Genomic DNA, 14,071 nt, shown 5'->3' on the forward strand with positions numbered 1-14,071 from the left:
CTCCCATGTCTACAAAGTGTTATAGTCATGGAGATCAAAGTACCTATTAAACCTTGTAGATGTGGTTTACTTTGTGATCAAATTAATGATTTGTGGACAAAGGATTGATTTTGAACAATGATAAACCAACTACATACAAAGAAGTTATGATGGGCCCTGACTCCGTTAAAATGGCTAAGTGCCATGAAATCCAAGATAGGTGAATACTTTTCTGAAAGTAAAAAAAAAGATCTATAAAATTGATGGACTTGGATGCAATATCCTTGAAGAAGCTCGACTTGTCAAAAAGTTGTTTACGACAAAGTTCAAAGAGTTGACTACGATAAGATTAGATCTTCCGTAGCAATGCTTATAGTCTATGTGGATTATTCTAGTAATCGCTACATATTTCTTTTATGAGATATGATAGTAGGATGGTAGAAATACATTCCTTACCAGAAGTGTGTATGAAGGATGTATACTAGATACAAACCAAAGAGTTTTGCTAGTCCGTGGAATAATAGATAGGTATACAAACTTCACTGGATGAAGTAAGTATCACGGAGTTGGAATCTTCACCGGATGAAATAATCAAAGAATTTTTGATTTCATCAGAAACGATGAAGATGCTTGCATTTGCAAGAAATTAAGTGGGAGCGCTGAGACATAGTTATAATATTATATGTGGATGACATATCATTGAGTATAAATGATGTAATTATATACTTGATGTGATTAAAAGGTTTCGTTGAGAATTAACTTCAATGAAAGGATATGAACTGAAACATATTTAGTGTCAAGATCTATGAAGATAGATTGAAACACATAATAAGTTTAAGTCAAAGTACATAGAATGAATATTGAAGTAGTTTAATATAAATATATTAAGAAGGTGTTCTTTTCCATGTGAAGGTTTAACAAGACTTGAGTGTATTTGACACTCGATGAGTAAAAACACATGAGTGATTTTAGATCATGAATAATATGTAGAAAATCAGATGTCCTGTGCTCTAAAGTGTTACGAGCATATACCAGAATGATTCATGTAATGATCATTGGACAACAGTAAGAATATCCCTGAGTGCTTTAGAAGAACCAAGGATATATATATATATATAGTTTTTGTATGGGGTAATGACAAACAAATCGCTGTAAGGTGTTGCACCGATATTAGTTTGGTCACATATAAAAATAAAATTTCAATCTCAGTTAGGCTAAGTGTTGTTTAAAAGGTGGCACAATGAGCTAGAAGAAGTCTATGCTAGATTTAGATGAGTTTTAAATATTGTGACGGATTCTACAAACGAAGGCAGAGTATGTTATTGTTTGACAATGACTGAGGATTTTTAAGTCGAGGAGTTCTTTGAGAACTTGGTGTAGTTCCGATAGTGTCAGAACTTTGAAGCTATATTGTGTGTGACAATATTAGTGACATATTGCAGACCGCGGAATTAAGGTTCCACCAGAAGACTGAACATATATGATTAATGCCGACTCATTTTTGAAAATGAGTGATGCGTTGAGACACAAATGAATTGCAAAATACATACGTTTCTGAGCGTGCAGATCCGTTGACTGAAACCTCTCCCGTGAGCAAAACATGATAAGCACCAGAAGACCAAGGTGTTATATCTTTACAAATGTAAACTAGATTATTGTGTCTAGTGCAAGTGGGAGACTGTTGGAGATATGCCCAAGAGGCAATAATAAATTAGTTATTGTTATATCTTAGTGTTCATGATAAATGTTTACATCCCATGCTATAATTGTATTAACCGAAACATTGATACATGTGTGTTATGTAAACAACAAGGAATCCCTAGTAAGCCTCTTGTATAACTAGCTTGTTGATTAATAGATGATCATGGTTTCGTGATCATGAACATTGGATGTTGTTAATAATAAGGTTATGTCATTGGGTGAATGATATAATGGACATACACCCAAATAAGCGTAGCATGAGATCAAGTCATTAAGTTCAACTTGCTATAAGCTTTCGATACATAGGTACCTAGTCCTTCGACCATGAGATCATGTAAATCACTTACACCGGAAGGGTACTTTGATTACATCAAATGCCATTGCGTAAATGGGTGGTTATAAAGATGGGATTAAGTATTCAGAAAGTATGAGTTGAGACATATGGATCAACAGTGGGATTTGTCCATCCCGATGACGGATAGATATACTCTGGGCCCTCTCGGTGGAATGTCTTCTAATTAGCTTGCAAGCATGTGACTGGGTCACAAGAGATGACATACCACGGGACGAGTAAAGAGTACTTGTCGGTAACGAGGTTTAACAAGGTATGGAGATACCGATGATCGAACCTCGGACAAGTAAAATATCGTGTGACAAAGGGAATCGGTATCGTATGTAAATGGTTCAACCGATCACTAAGTTATCGCTGAATGTGTGGGAGCCATTATGGATCTCCAGATCCCGCTATTGGTTATTGGTCGGAGAGGAGTCTCGACCATGTCTGCATAGTTCACGAACTGTAGGGTGACACCTCTTAAGGTTCGATGTCGCATAAGTAGATTCGAAATATGAGATGGAATCCGATGTTTGTTCGGAGTCTCGGATGGGATCCAGGACATCACGAGGAGGTCCGGAATGGTCCGGAGAATAAGATTCATATAAGGGAAGTTGATTTCTAGGTTTCGGAAAAGTTCGGGATTTTTCCGGTGAAAGACCGGGAAGGTTCTAGAAGGTTCCAGGGGTCCCACCAGTGGGCCCACGACCCTAGGAGGCCTAGCATGGGCCGAGGGGATGCACCCTAGACTAATGGGCCAGGGGAGCATGCCCCTCAAGGCCCAGGCCGGCCACCCTTAGGGTTTTCCCCAAAACCCTAGGGGGGATCAACTTGGGGGGGGGGGGGGGGGAAGAAATACCCTCCCCCCTCTTGGCCGCCGGCCCTAGATGGGTTTGGGGCTTTGGGGGGCCACCCAAACCGACCTCCCCCCCTATATAAAGAGGGGAGGGAGCAGGGGGCGCTCACCCCATCAGACCTAGCTCTGGCCGCCCCCCTCTCTCCTCCATAATGCTGTACCGACATGGCGAAGCCCTGCAGCTTTTTTCTCCTCCACCACCACCACCACGCCGTCGTGCTGCTGGGATTCCGAGGGGATCTACCACACCTCCGCTGCCCGCTGGAACGGGGAGAGGACGGGCTTCATCGACACCGTACGCACGACCGAGTACGGAAGTGCTGCCGGATTGCAGCACTGGATGATCGACTACATCAACAACGAGATCTAATCTCGTAGGCTTTGGAATCTTCGAGGGTTAGTCTCACATACATCTCATTGCTTCGATCTTGGTAGATTAGATCTTGCTTCTTCCTAGATTGGATCTTCGTTTTTGTTCATGTTCACGGTAGAATTTTTTTGTTTTCCATGCAACGAACCCATCAAACTTGAGTCTATGGCCAGGTGCAAACACATGCGTATAGACTCGGGGGCTACTCCCATCGGGAGCGCTGGTCGCACACCTGATATAAAAATAACTTTGAAAATCATCGACGTCATCTACGCTACACATGATCTACGACATTGACCTCATATATTTCCGGATCAATGGCCTCATCTTGGAGTTTTTCGACTTCGGACATGATTATGATTGGAGTCTCTATGCAAGTCTTCGACTTCCCTAGGCACTCGGGGCTACTGTCATGGGCATACCCTTCGGGTACCCATTATTAGTATACCTGGCTCGGCCCAATATGGAGAAGGCCCAAGAAGGCAACCCGAAGAAGTAGTCGACAAGGACTTTTGTAAAACCCTAGGCTGGTTGCTTATATAAAGCCAGCCAGGGAACCCGATTGAGGGGAGGTCAACAGATAGACAACATAGTTCCGCCTACGGCAGCCCCCTATAAACATACTTGTGATCATATACTAGATTGCTAGCAGCAGATACGGATCCTCCGCTGAGGGGACCCAAAGCTGGGTACATCGTGTGCCCAATCTCGTTCCCGGAATCTCCATCGCCGCTCTTCCCCGAAACCCAAGTCTACAATCCTTAGGAATTGGCGAGGTGATCCGTCGTCACGCACCATCACAAAGAATAGGAGAAACTCCTTCACAAAGACGAAGTGTACCTGGTGGAACAAAGACTGTAGATATGCTGCATGGTAATGCTTCTTTGTCCACGGATTCTCAATCTTCGAGTCGTTCTTCACTTCTTTATATAATCTACAAATCAAATTCTTGCAAAAGCAAAATCCACCGGATCATTCTAGGCTTAACATCAGTCCTTTTGAGGATTTCTTTCAAGCCCATTTGATCGGTGCAGACTCTAACTTTTGAGTTAGTGATATACGATCTAAACTTTTCACAGGCAAATACAACTGCAAGGAACTCTTTTTCTATTAAAGGATAATTTATTTGTGCATCATTTAAAGTCCCGCTAGCACGATGGATGATATTAAGTTCAGCACCATCCTGCTAGCACAAAGTGACTCCGAAGATTCATGGTTTGCCTCATAAAGTAGATCGAAAGGTTTCTTCCAATTAGGTGGTTGTATCATAGGAGCTTTAAATAGAGCTTGCTTAAGAATGTTGAAAGCATTGAGACAATTTTCATCAAACTTAAACCGAACATCTTTTTGCAATAGATTAGTAAGGGGTCTTGCTATCTTAGAAAAATTCCTAGTGAATCTTCTGTAAAATCCAGCATGACCAAGGAAACTTCTTATACCTTTGATATCTCGTGGAGGTGGTATTTTCTCTATGGCCTCCACTTTTGACTTGTCAACTTCTATGCATTTTCCCAAGATCTTGTGTCCAAGTAGTATCCCTTCTTGAACCATAAAGTGACACTTTTCCCAGTTCAAGACTAGATTAGTATATTCGCATCTCTGCAACACTTTATGCAAATTACGCAAGCAACGGTTAAACAAAGTTCCATAGACGTAAAAGTCATCCATAAACACTTCTATTATATGCTCAATATAATCGTCAAATATAATGGTCATGCATCTTTGAAAAGTAGTTGGAGCATTGCATAATCCGAAAGGCATTCTACGATAAGCGTATAATCCAAAAGGACAAGTGAAAGTTGTTTTCAATTGGTCTTCCGGATGAACAGCTATTTGGGAGAACCCAAAATATCCATCAAGATAACAAAAATGCGAATGTTTAGCAAGTCTTTCCAGAATTTGATCTATAAAAGGCAATGTGTAATGATCTTTCCCAGTTTCCTTATTCAATTTTCTAAAATCAATGCACACCCTATGTCCTACAACAGTTCTGTTTGGGACCATTTCATTGTGTCTATTTGGTACAACAATAAATCCTCCTTTCTTAGCTACACAATGAACATGACTCACCCAGTCACTCTCTTTGACATGATAGATGATACCTCCATCGAGGAGAGGCGGATGATTTATTTTCTTACCACTTCCTCATTTCAGGCTTAAGTTTCCTCTAATAATCTGCAACTGGATGGGATCCATCTTCCATGAATATTCGATGAGTGGCTATTGAGGGACTGATCCCCTTCAAGTCATCCAAAGAATACCCAAAATCCTTACGATGCATTTTTAGTACCATCATTAACTGTTCTTCCTCCTTTTCTGAAAAGTTAGTACTTACAATAACTGGATATTTATTTGTCTGATCTAAAAAATTATATTTTAAATCTCGAGGAAGATGTTTCAGTTCTAGTGGTGGTAAATCTTCATCCCCTTTTCTTTCAGGTACTTCATACTTCTCATTAGTTGAATTATCAGTTATATGGAGAGATTCCAAACATTTTGCTATATCATTTTCATCTATTCCTATCGTAGTATGTTCATTTCCAAGTAAACTTACCTCTAAATCATCTCTAGGAGTATTATAAAGTATTGCGGATAGATTAGTAAGATTAACTTCCTCCTCGAAGTCCTCCTATTTAATAATTGGTTTATGAGTGAACTTCGAGAAATGGAAACTCATGACTTCCTCCCCAAACTTAAGAGAGATAGTTTCTTCCTACAGTGAATATTAGCTGCTACAGTGTTTAAGAAAGTTCTTCCAAAACTGATTGGACAATGAGAATCAATTGGCATATCAATGACAACAAAATAAATGGGATAAGTGTAAGGTCCTATTGTAATAGGTACATTCTTTATAACTTCCATAGGAACTCTAAGAGTCTTATCATCTAGCATTATTGTCATATCAATGTCTTCTAATTGTGAATGCTCAAGTTCATCTTGGATACCAAAATAAAATCTATAGGGAATAACATCCTTTCAACGGGTACCACTTTGGGTGCTTCATCTTCAACTTGTATTGCTTCAATGATTTGAGGTGGCGGAGTGTAACGAAGCCATTCTTTCTTGGGTGCTTCAATTAATTCTGTAGAAGCTTGAAGAACATCTAATACCATAACATCATCAAGATTAAGCACATTAGCTGTTTCTTTTAATTGCCCGGTGTTTTTATAAGAATTTAAACAATCATATTCAACTTCTATTTTTCCCTCACGACCAAGATCAAATCCCCATGATACTCTCTTTCTATGAACTTTGTCTAAGCGTATCAAGCTTTCTCGGCTGTGAGTTCCATAAAAGATCAACCGGATAACAAATCTAATTCTCTTTTATTATTTTGTTCAAGTCCTCCATAAAAGACATGTAAAACATACCAAGGTGGTAAATCGTGATGCGGGCATTTTTTAACCGTACATTTAAACCTGAGGTAGGCTCTCAATAAGCTTTCGCCCCGGTGATTCTTGAAATTTGTTATAAACCTTCTAGCTTCAGCGGACTTGACTTTGGGATAGAATCGAAATATAAATTCCTTCATAAGATTCTCCCAAGTATCAATCTTTTCTACAGGGCAAGTTCTATACCAAGATAATGCAGTGTTGGTTAGAGATTGACTAAACAAATTAAGTTTAGTTCATCATCAGTGTAGTTTCTCAATTTAATTGTCCAACACAACTCAGTAAATGAATGTAAATGACTATAAGGATCCTCATTGGAATCATCTCCTGCAAAACTATTCTCCTTCGTAATAGCAATAAAGCGCGGATTAATAGCATACTCCACAGCACTCCCATTGGGGAATTCCTTAACGAACCCTCGGTTGAATCACCCGAGATATTCAGCTGCATCAAGCTTACTCATAAGCCAGAGAGAAGCCATGATATTACCTGAAACTATTAAACAACTTTAGTAAAAAACAATAATAGATAAGCAACTAAGAACAAAGACCAAAAGTGCTGACCTCCCCAGCAACAGTGCCAAAAAAATAGCTTGATAACTGCAAGAACACAGATCAATTGTAGCTAGTTTCGAACTAAGAGTATCGAACCACGAGGAGCTACTGGTTAGGGTCTTAATTCCCCTTGCTAGTTTCTACTAAGGATTACTTAATAATTGTTTTCTAATCTCAAAATGTTTAAAGGGGGGTGTTGTAAATGCTTGCAAATAAAGTAAATAAAGCAGTAAAATATTATGAAAAATAGGTTGAAACTTGATATGACAAAGTGTTCTCAGAGATTATTGGATCCACCTCTAGCACTAGGATTCATGTTAATCAAGATAAAGTATGCTTTTAGCTATATTGTGTGTGGGAGAGCTCCGTAATAAGATGCACCCAGAAAGCCATCGGTCGACGCATCTGTAAATAACCACAGCAACTAGCCTTCTGCAAGCCACATATTGACTATTGCTATTAAGGGGTTTACCCCGCGGTTATCGATATGAGCTTTGTGAATCCCTCTTATCCCCCTTAATCATGTGCCAAAGCACCGATACTGTAATGTCACTTCCCGCGGTTCACTTCACCACACTTCAAAGAGTAGTTCCCTCTCAAGACCATAAGGCATATATTACATGGTGCATAACACATAATATCAAGAGAGAGAACTAACACAATAATACTTAAAATCATTGATCATCTTAGATTCATCTCATATTCATGCTAGGGTTTCTCCATCTGCCCAAGAACTAATAGGACTACTCACACATGGAGACAATCAAGAACATCATCATAATCTTAGGGAGGGAATTAAAGAAATGAAACGAATTCGAATACAAATCCACAATAGCAATCAAGATTACAACTATGGTTGGAGGATGATGATGGTGAAGGTGCGGCGGTTGATGATGATGAAGGGGGTGATGCCTTGTCCTCCGAGGATCCACGTAGCCGCCCGGATCTTGTCTTCTCCAAGTTCCTTCTTGAGATCTGATCTGGGGCAGTGTTTCTCTGTTTTGCGAAAAAAGGGCGCGAAAAATGTCAGAAAATGATAGTTTTTATTGATATTTCATTATTGAATTATTATTTTGAGATCCCGTGTAGACAAGCATAAAAGGGCGCGATAGCGCGGTGAAATAAACAAATCCTACTACTTAATGATATCTTGATAAAATAACGATGCAAAAACATGCAAAAAATGCCTCATCAGTGCCACTCATCCTCCGCGCACCACTGTTCACCGACCTCCATGTAGCCATGACACATGAGGATGCAGCCGCTATTAATGATCTCGAGAAATTGGAATCATAGTATGAGAAGAAGATAGATGCGTAGCCTATTTATCAATCTCCTCGTGGTGACCTACATGCATTTTTGTTTAGCATTTTCTTTGTAGTGGATCGTGTCTTGTGGACGTAGATTAACTTTGTTTTTGAGTCTGGATGATGTTAGTACTTTCCGCTGGTTTTTAGTTTTGATGGGTAAGCCTGTTGGTACATGTAATAATATGCGAGATATTTCAATTTCTTACTGAAACTCGGACCTGTGCGGGGTTCCTTTTCTCAAAAAAGAAAGTTCTCGAGGGCATCAACATCATTCAATGCATTAGGTACTAGATTTTTTTACTTCACTTGTGTGTGCAAGGCCATGCTTCACATGTTTTGATTGTTATCATATTAGATTTACATATTCACAAAGTAAAACCATTAGCCATCAAAGAAAAGAATTGTGAGGTGACTCAGGGTTAAGGAGGGGAGGGGAGAAGAGAGTCGGTTGGGATAGAATTTTCGAGTATGCATGGCTTGTTTATTCAATTTCCTACTAGCGCCAGATTTTCGTTTCCCCTCTTGCATTAACTGCTTATTCCTTGAATTTCCTTGGCTGATGAAGGCTAAGAGCATGTACAATTGTTGATAAGATAGTCTTATCTTAGTCATTGCATGCCTGCATTTAGAGAAGGAAAAAAGATTAATATATCATGAATTATCTGTTTATATTATCTATATCATTTAATGTTTGCATGCCTCTAAAATTATGCCAAGACTAAAATTATAATAGAAAACATGTAACTAAGGTAAGCCACCTCATACACTGGAGAAAACATATTATATTTTTTACTAAGAGAACATCTCTTTGAAGAGACGAACCTTTTTTCTCATTTTCGTTTTCTCTAACTCAACAGTTATCCTATTGACAATGCAAAGATAAGATCACCGAATTTCCCTAAACGCCGATCGAATACATGTCGTAGATAAAAAGAAGGCCAAAAAACTAATCACATAGGTCCACATTTTATCTCTCGACAACACCGGACTTGTGTGGATGCCGAAGGTTTAAATAAATCTGATTTATTTTCTAATAATCTCTCTTAACACCTTGCATTGGTGATGACTTTACCAAGCTCCGACAAACTATTTGGATAGGCAACTTATGTCACGAATCATGCACAAAAAAGAGCAACCCACTATCCAGGGCATGTAATTACCTAATTGACTCTTATATGTTTGTCGAACCAAACAATCTATTACAAGTATATGTAGATAATCATAAGCACCAAGGCTAATTAGATATACTCATATATGATAAAAACTATAGTTTCTAAAGTGTCAAATTAGAGATTTCCTAAGATAGTTGCAATGCACCTCATCAATTGAAAGGGAGTGCAAAATGAGTATGGAGCACTAAATGGAAAGTTAGTCATTCTTTTGGTCCTAACCTTGAGTCTACCTCCTCGGCAACATTGTTGGTGTGAAATAATGTTTTTGTGTGTGTAGGAAAGTACCAACCTTTTCAGCACAATATATAGAAGCTAGTTGTTTTAGAAAATGAGGTAGGGGGATCCCTACAACAATTTTTCAAAATAATAAGAACTCCAATTTGTGTGCATGTGGACATGAACGTGGGTGGTTCGGTTGTGCATCCAGTTCCCTAACCAAGTGAGCTAGTTCAAGCTCGTCAAAATATTTTGAAACATATGACACATGGAAATTCCCTAGTTTAATATTCCTACAATTTCATTCAAATCTATCATTTCTCCCTATAGAAGAAAACTTACAAACTTAGCACCATCAAATTTATTTACAATGAAATAAAATATTTATTTATTTGCATAGATGCAAAAAAATCTATTCTCCATGAAGATTACATGATTAATACACTCACTATATAACCATCAATTCATTATTTTTTTATTTATCCTTATGATAGTGTAAAAATAATTCAGATTGGAAAAGAGTAAAACATAACGAAAATGATCCATAAAAGCTGCGTTCTAGTAGAACCACCCTTCTTCTTACTCGGTAGTAAATTCAATGAGAAATTTTTAGAGGTTCAATAAAGTGTTACATACGATGATTTTGAACCATCTTTGATAATTCTTATACCGAGAAAAGTGAAGTTTTGATTATCCTTACTATTAAATTGGATGCGGTATCGGTTGATTCGGTTGTGGTTTATACAGACTTCCTCCCAGCCCTCCTCACAAACTAGACATATGCGCCTTTTCTCACCGCTAAGTTGGTCTAAGGGACAAACCCTGCTTTCGAGAATAAAATCTTGTTTTTTTAAAATTATCTTAACATTGATAAGATTCAAATTAAGAAATTCCACATGTAGAAGGAATTCCGCTTGAATACTAATTAAGTGAGTTTTAATTTACTGTCATAGTTTTTTTTTTGCTTTAGCATTATTGTTTACCTACTCAGTCAACGTATATACAATGTATCATTAATTGATGTTAGTTTTACCATCTATTATAGTATTATTTTTTTGTTTGAACTTTCCATTTCATGATGTCATAAGAATATATCTTTAGCATTATGGTAATGATCAATAAGGTTATATATGTCTCCTTGTGTTTATTTCCATTTTATTGTAGGTGAAAGAAGATGATTTAATCTTTTGGTAAATTTTATTCAAATTTTGTAGGTTTGATGCTTATTGTATTGAGCGTAAGTAGGTTAAGACCCATTAACAACAATTCATTGAAATCTCCAGAAATGTTTGGTAGCTAAGTCGATATTGTAAATCATCCTATATTTGAATGTTTGTATGTTTATGTATAATGTTTCTTTCTTTTACTGAATCCTTGCTCTAGAGAGAATATAGCGGGCTTGTTCTGACCTAGTTAAACATCATACAAGGACTGCCTTTTGTTTTACCGTGGAACCATTGGGGAAACCCCTACGGTATATATACGGTCTTGCTAACTTTTACAATTAGCTTAGTTCTTGCATCGTGATTCGTGCTATCCATGAGTTACAATAGAGGTTGCAACAGAGATTTTTTCAGTTGCACATGAGGTTACAACTAAGGTTTGATTACTTGCACATGCTTGAATGAGAATGAACTTAATTCTTTGTTGGCTAAGAATTAGTCACACCATTTTTTATATTTATAGTTAAACATCATATAAGCACTTTGTCATCGATGGGGACATCCAACAAAAATTGTGATTATCCAGTATCCCGTATCAATGGCATTGGTATTTCAAGTCAAAATTGTAGATTTTTTTGTTTAGTACTACCTCTGTTTGGATTTAACCAAAACAACCGTGAGCCGTTTCACCTTGGCCCAAGAACATAAGCCTGTTGGTGAAAGGTTCACCGGCCGATGTGCGTGAACCAGCTGATCGACGGGAGCAGAACGTACGGTAGCTGGTGGACGGCGCTTCCTCGCAATGGATGGACAGGACCAAAAGACAAACTGTTGACGATATCTCCCGAGGAAGAATAAGGACATGACAAATGTTCCTGATAATGTGGCGCTGATAATGTGACGGCAGCAAGTCCACATCAATGAGGAGAGCATGCACAACCTAATAATCAATCAACTCCAGTTAGCTGCATCCAATCTGTCGAATTTATCGTATCTTCCGGAGCTAAAGAGCCTAACAGTATGTTGAAGATGCCAAGTGCGCTTGCAAAGGTGAAGGGGAGAACTTACCACTAGAGCAACAGGATGAGTTAACGAATGACTGACAACAAGGAAAAATTCTACCGTTGCCTTCTTCAGTCGATCATTGTAGTACACAAGGTCGAATGCACTAGAGGAGGGAAAGGTAGCCAAGTGCCAAGAGGCCTCCTAACGTGGATGATCCTTTGCGAATTAATGTGTTTTTATTGCTGTTGTCGTGCTCCTCTTTTATGCTCCTGTCTCTCTACTAGAGGGTCCGAGAGTGGCCATCTATCTAACTTTTCCATCCACATAAATGTCAAACTAAAAAAAATGTGTCCACAACGTGAACTAAGCCTAGTCCCCCTATTTATTGGCTACGAAAACTTTACAGCAAGCACAGAAAGAAAAGTTGAAGTAGTAGCTAGCTATTGGTACGTACAGCAGGTAGTTGTACGTGCCAGTGGATTGAATCTGTACTACAAAGTGTAAGATCGACCGGCTCTTGTAATTCAGTGCACTCGATACATACTCATGTGCCGAACTAGAGCTCTTCTGTTCATGCATGGAAACTTAATCAGTTTACTTAGATTCAGGTACAAACATAGTATCAATACAAAGAAAATAGAACTCCATCCGTCCGGAAATAAGTAACTCAGATTTATCTAGATACGCATCTACCTACATCTGTTCTAGTGTGTAGATACGTACGAATTTAGATAAATTCGAATCACTTATTTCTGAATGGAGAAAGTAGCTGTTTAACAGCCTAGTGCACAAAATGTTTATGTACTGAAATTGTTCTTGAGCTTCTCTATTCTTCTTGAGCTTCTCTATTGCATGCGTATGAAAGATACATTTCAAATGCTGTGCAGCTGCCTGGTTGACGCCAAACAACAGCAGAAATTAATTTTCTGGGAATCATATGTGAAGACGGCAAAGAACCACGAGAACACAATAATTAATCTCATCCAGATAAAAAATAGCGAGCGTAGGGGGAGACACAGGGAGAGCGCGTGAATGGACACACGTCCAACACAATGAATACATATACTACTGAAAAAGAGTAAGAGAGTAAGCACAACGAATGCACTAGCTAGCTAGTAAAGCTAGTCAGAGAAGAAACAAGTAGGCAATGCAACTATCTATAAGAGGATAAAAGTTTGATGGATCGGTAACTTGGACACCTGATGGGATCGGTCGATCAACATGGCCGGCCGATCTGTGTGATACTGTGATTGATCTTGCGAGTTCCTGCCTTCCTAGCTGGCCGTGGAGCTGGACGCTGTGGACTCCGTCGAGCAGTCCCTGCTGCGACCGGAAGCCGCGGCGTCATCCGGGTCGCTGCAGCAGCAGCGCGGCACCACCACCCGGTGGTGGAAGTTGCGGTGGCAGCCGCACGCGGCGCAGCGTAGCGCACCGCTGGTGCCTTCCTCCCCCTCGGCCAGGAACTCCCGGCACCCGTCCACCGCGTACCTTCCCATCCTCGCCGCGTGGTTCCGCCGGCACTCCCCGTAGAGCACGTCGCGGCAGCACCCGCTGAACGCCATCGCCATCGATGCTTCCGGCGGCGGCGGCGGCGGCGGCGGCGGATGACTCCGCCTGAGGATCACGTGCCGCTTCATCATCACCGTCTATCCTCCTCTCAGAGATCGAAGGGTAGACGAGGAGTAACAGCTAACTTGGTGTGATGGGTGCGGGGAAACAAGAAATCAAGAGCCCTAGCCGGATAGATCACAGTGCTCCACATTATATAGGAGTATATCACCCCACCCATCGGCACTCAATGGCAATGGCAGTTGTTTGACATGAGTGTGCATAAAGGTCTCACGTGCACGGGCCTCTCAATCGTGCCTGTGTATTAGGAGAAGACCTAATGTACGTCTGGGCTGGCTGAATTGATGGTCCAGCAAGTTCCACACCTCACTCTGGAGATCGGACAACCAAACGCCGATAGTCAGCTCGTTTGGTAACCATTATTTTATTTGGAAAATATCTAATAAAATG

The 14,071-nt window shown here is 39.6% G+C and overlaps 1 protein-coding gene across 1 annotated transcript; it reads right to left on the reverse strand.

The window, feature by feature from the left end:
- Positions 1 to 13,022: 13,022 nt before the first annotated feature.
- LOC127301683 (mini zinc finger protein 4) lies at positions 13,023 to 13,869 on the reverse strand. Its single transcript, XM_051331955.2, has one exon. It carries the CDS (start codon positions 13,690 to 13,692, stop codon positions 13,327 to 13,329), a length of 366 nt encoding a protein of 121 aa, XP_051187915.1. The 5' UTR covers positions 13,693 to 13,869; the 3' UTR covers positions 13,023 to 13,326.
- Between the last annotated feature and the right edge of the window lie 202 nt (positions 13,870 to 14,071).

The sequence above is a fragment of the Lolium perenne genome, chromosome 7, assembly GCF_019359855.2.
Source record: "Lolium perenne isolate Kyuss_39 chromosome 7, Kyuss_2.0, whole genome shotgun sequence".
Lineage (NCBI taxonomy): Eukaryota > Viridiplantae > Streptophyta > Magnoliopsida > Poales > Poaceae > Lolium > Lolium perenne.

Coding starts and splice junctions, on each gene's coding strand:
- LOC127301683 (XM_051331955.2), bottom strand. CDS start 13,692: ATGATGAAGCGGCACGTGATCCTCAGGCGGAGTCATCCGCCGCCGCCG.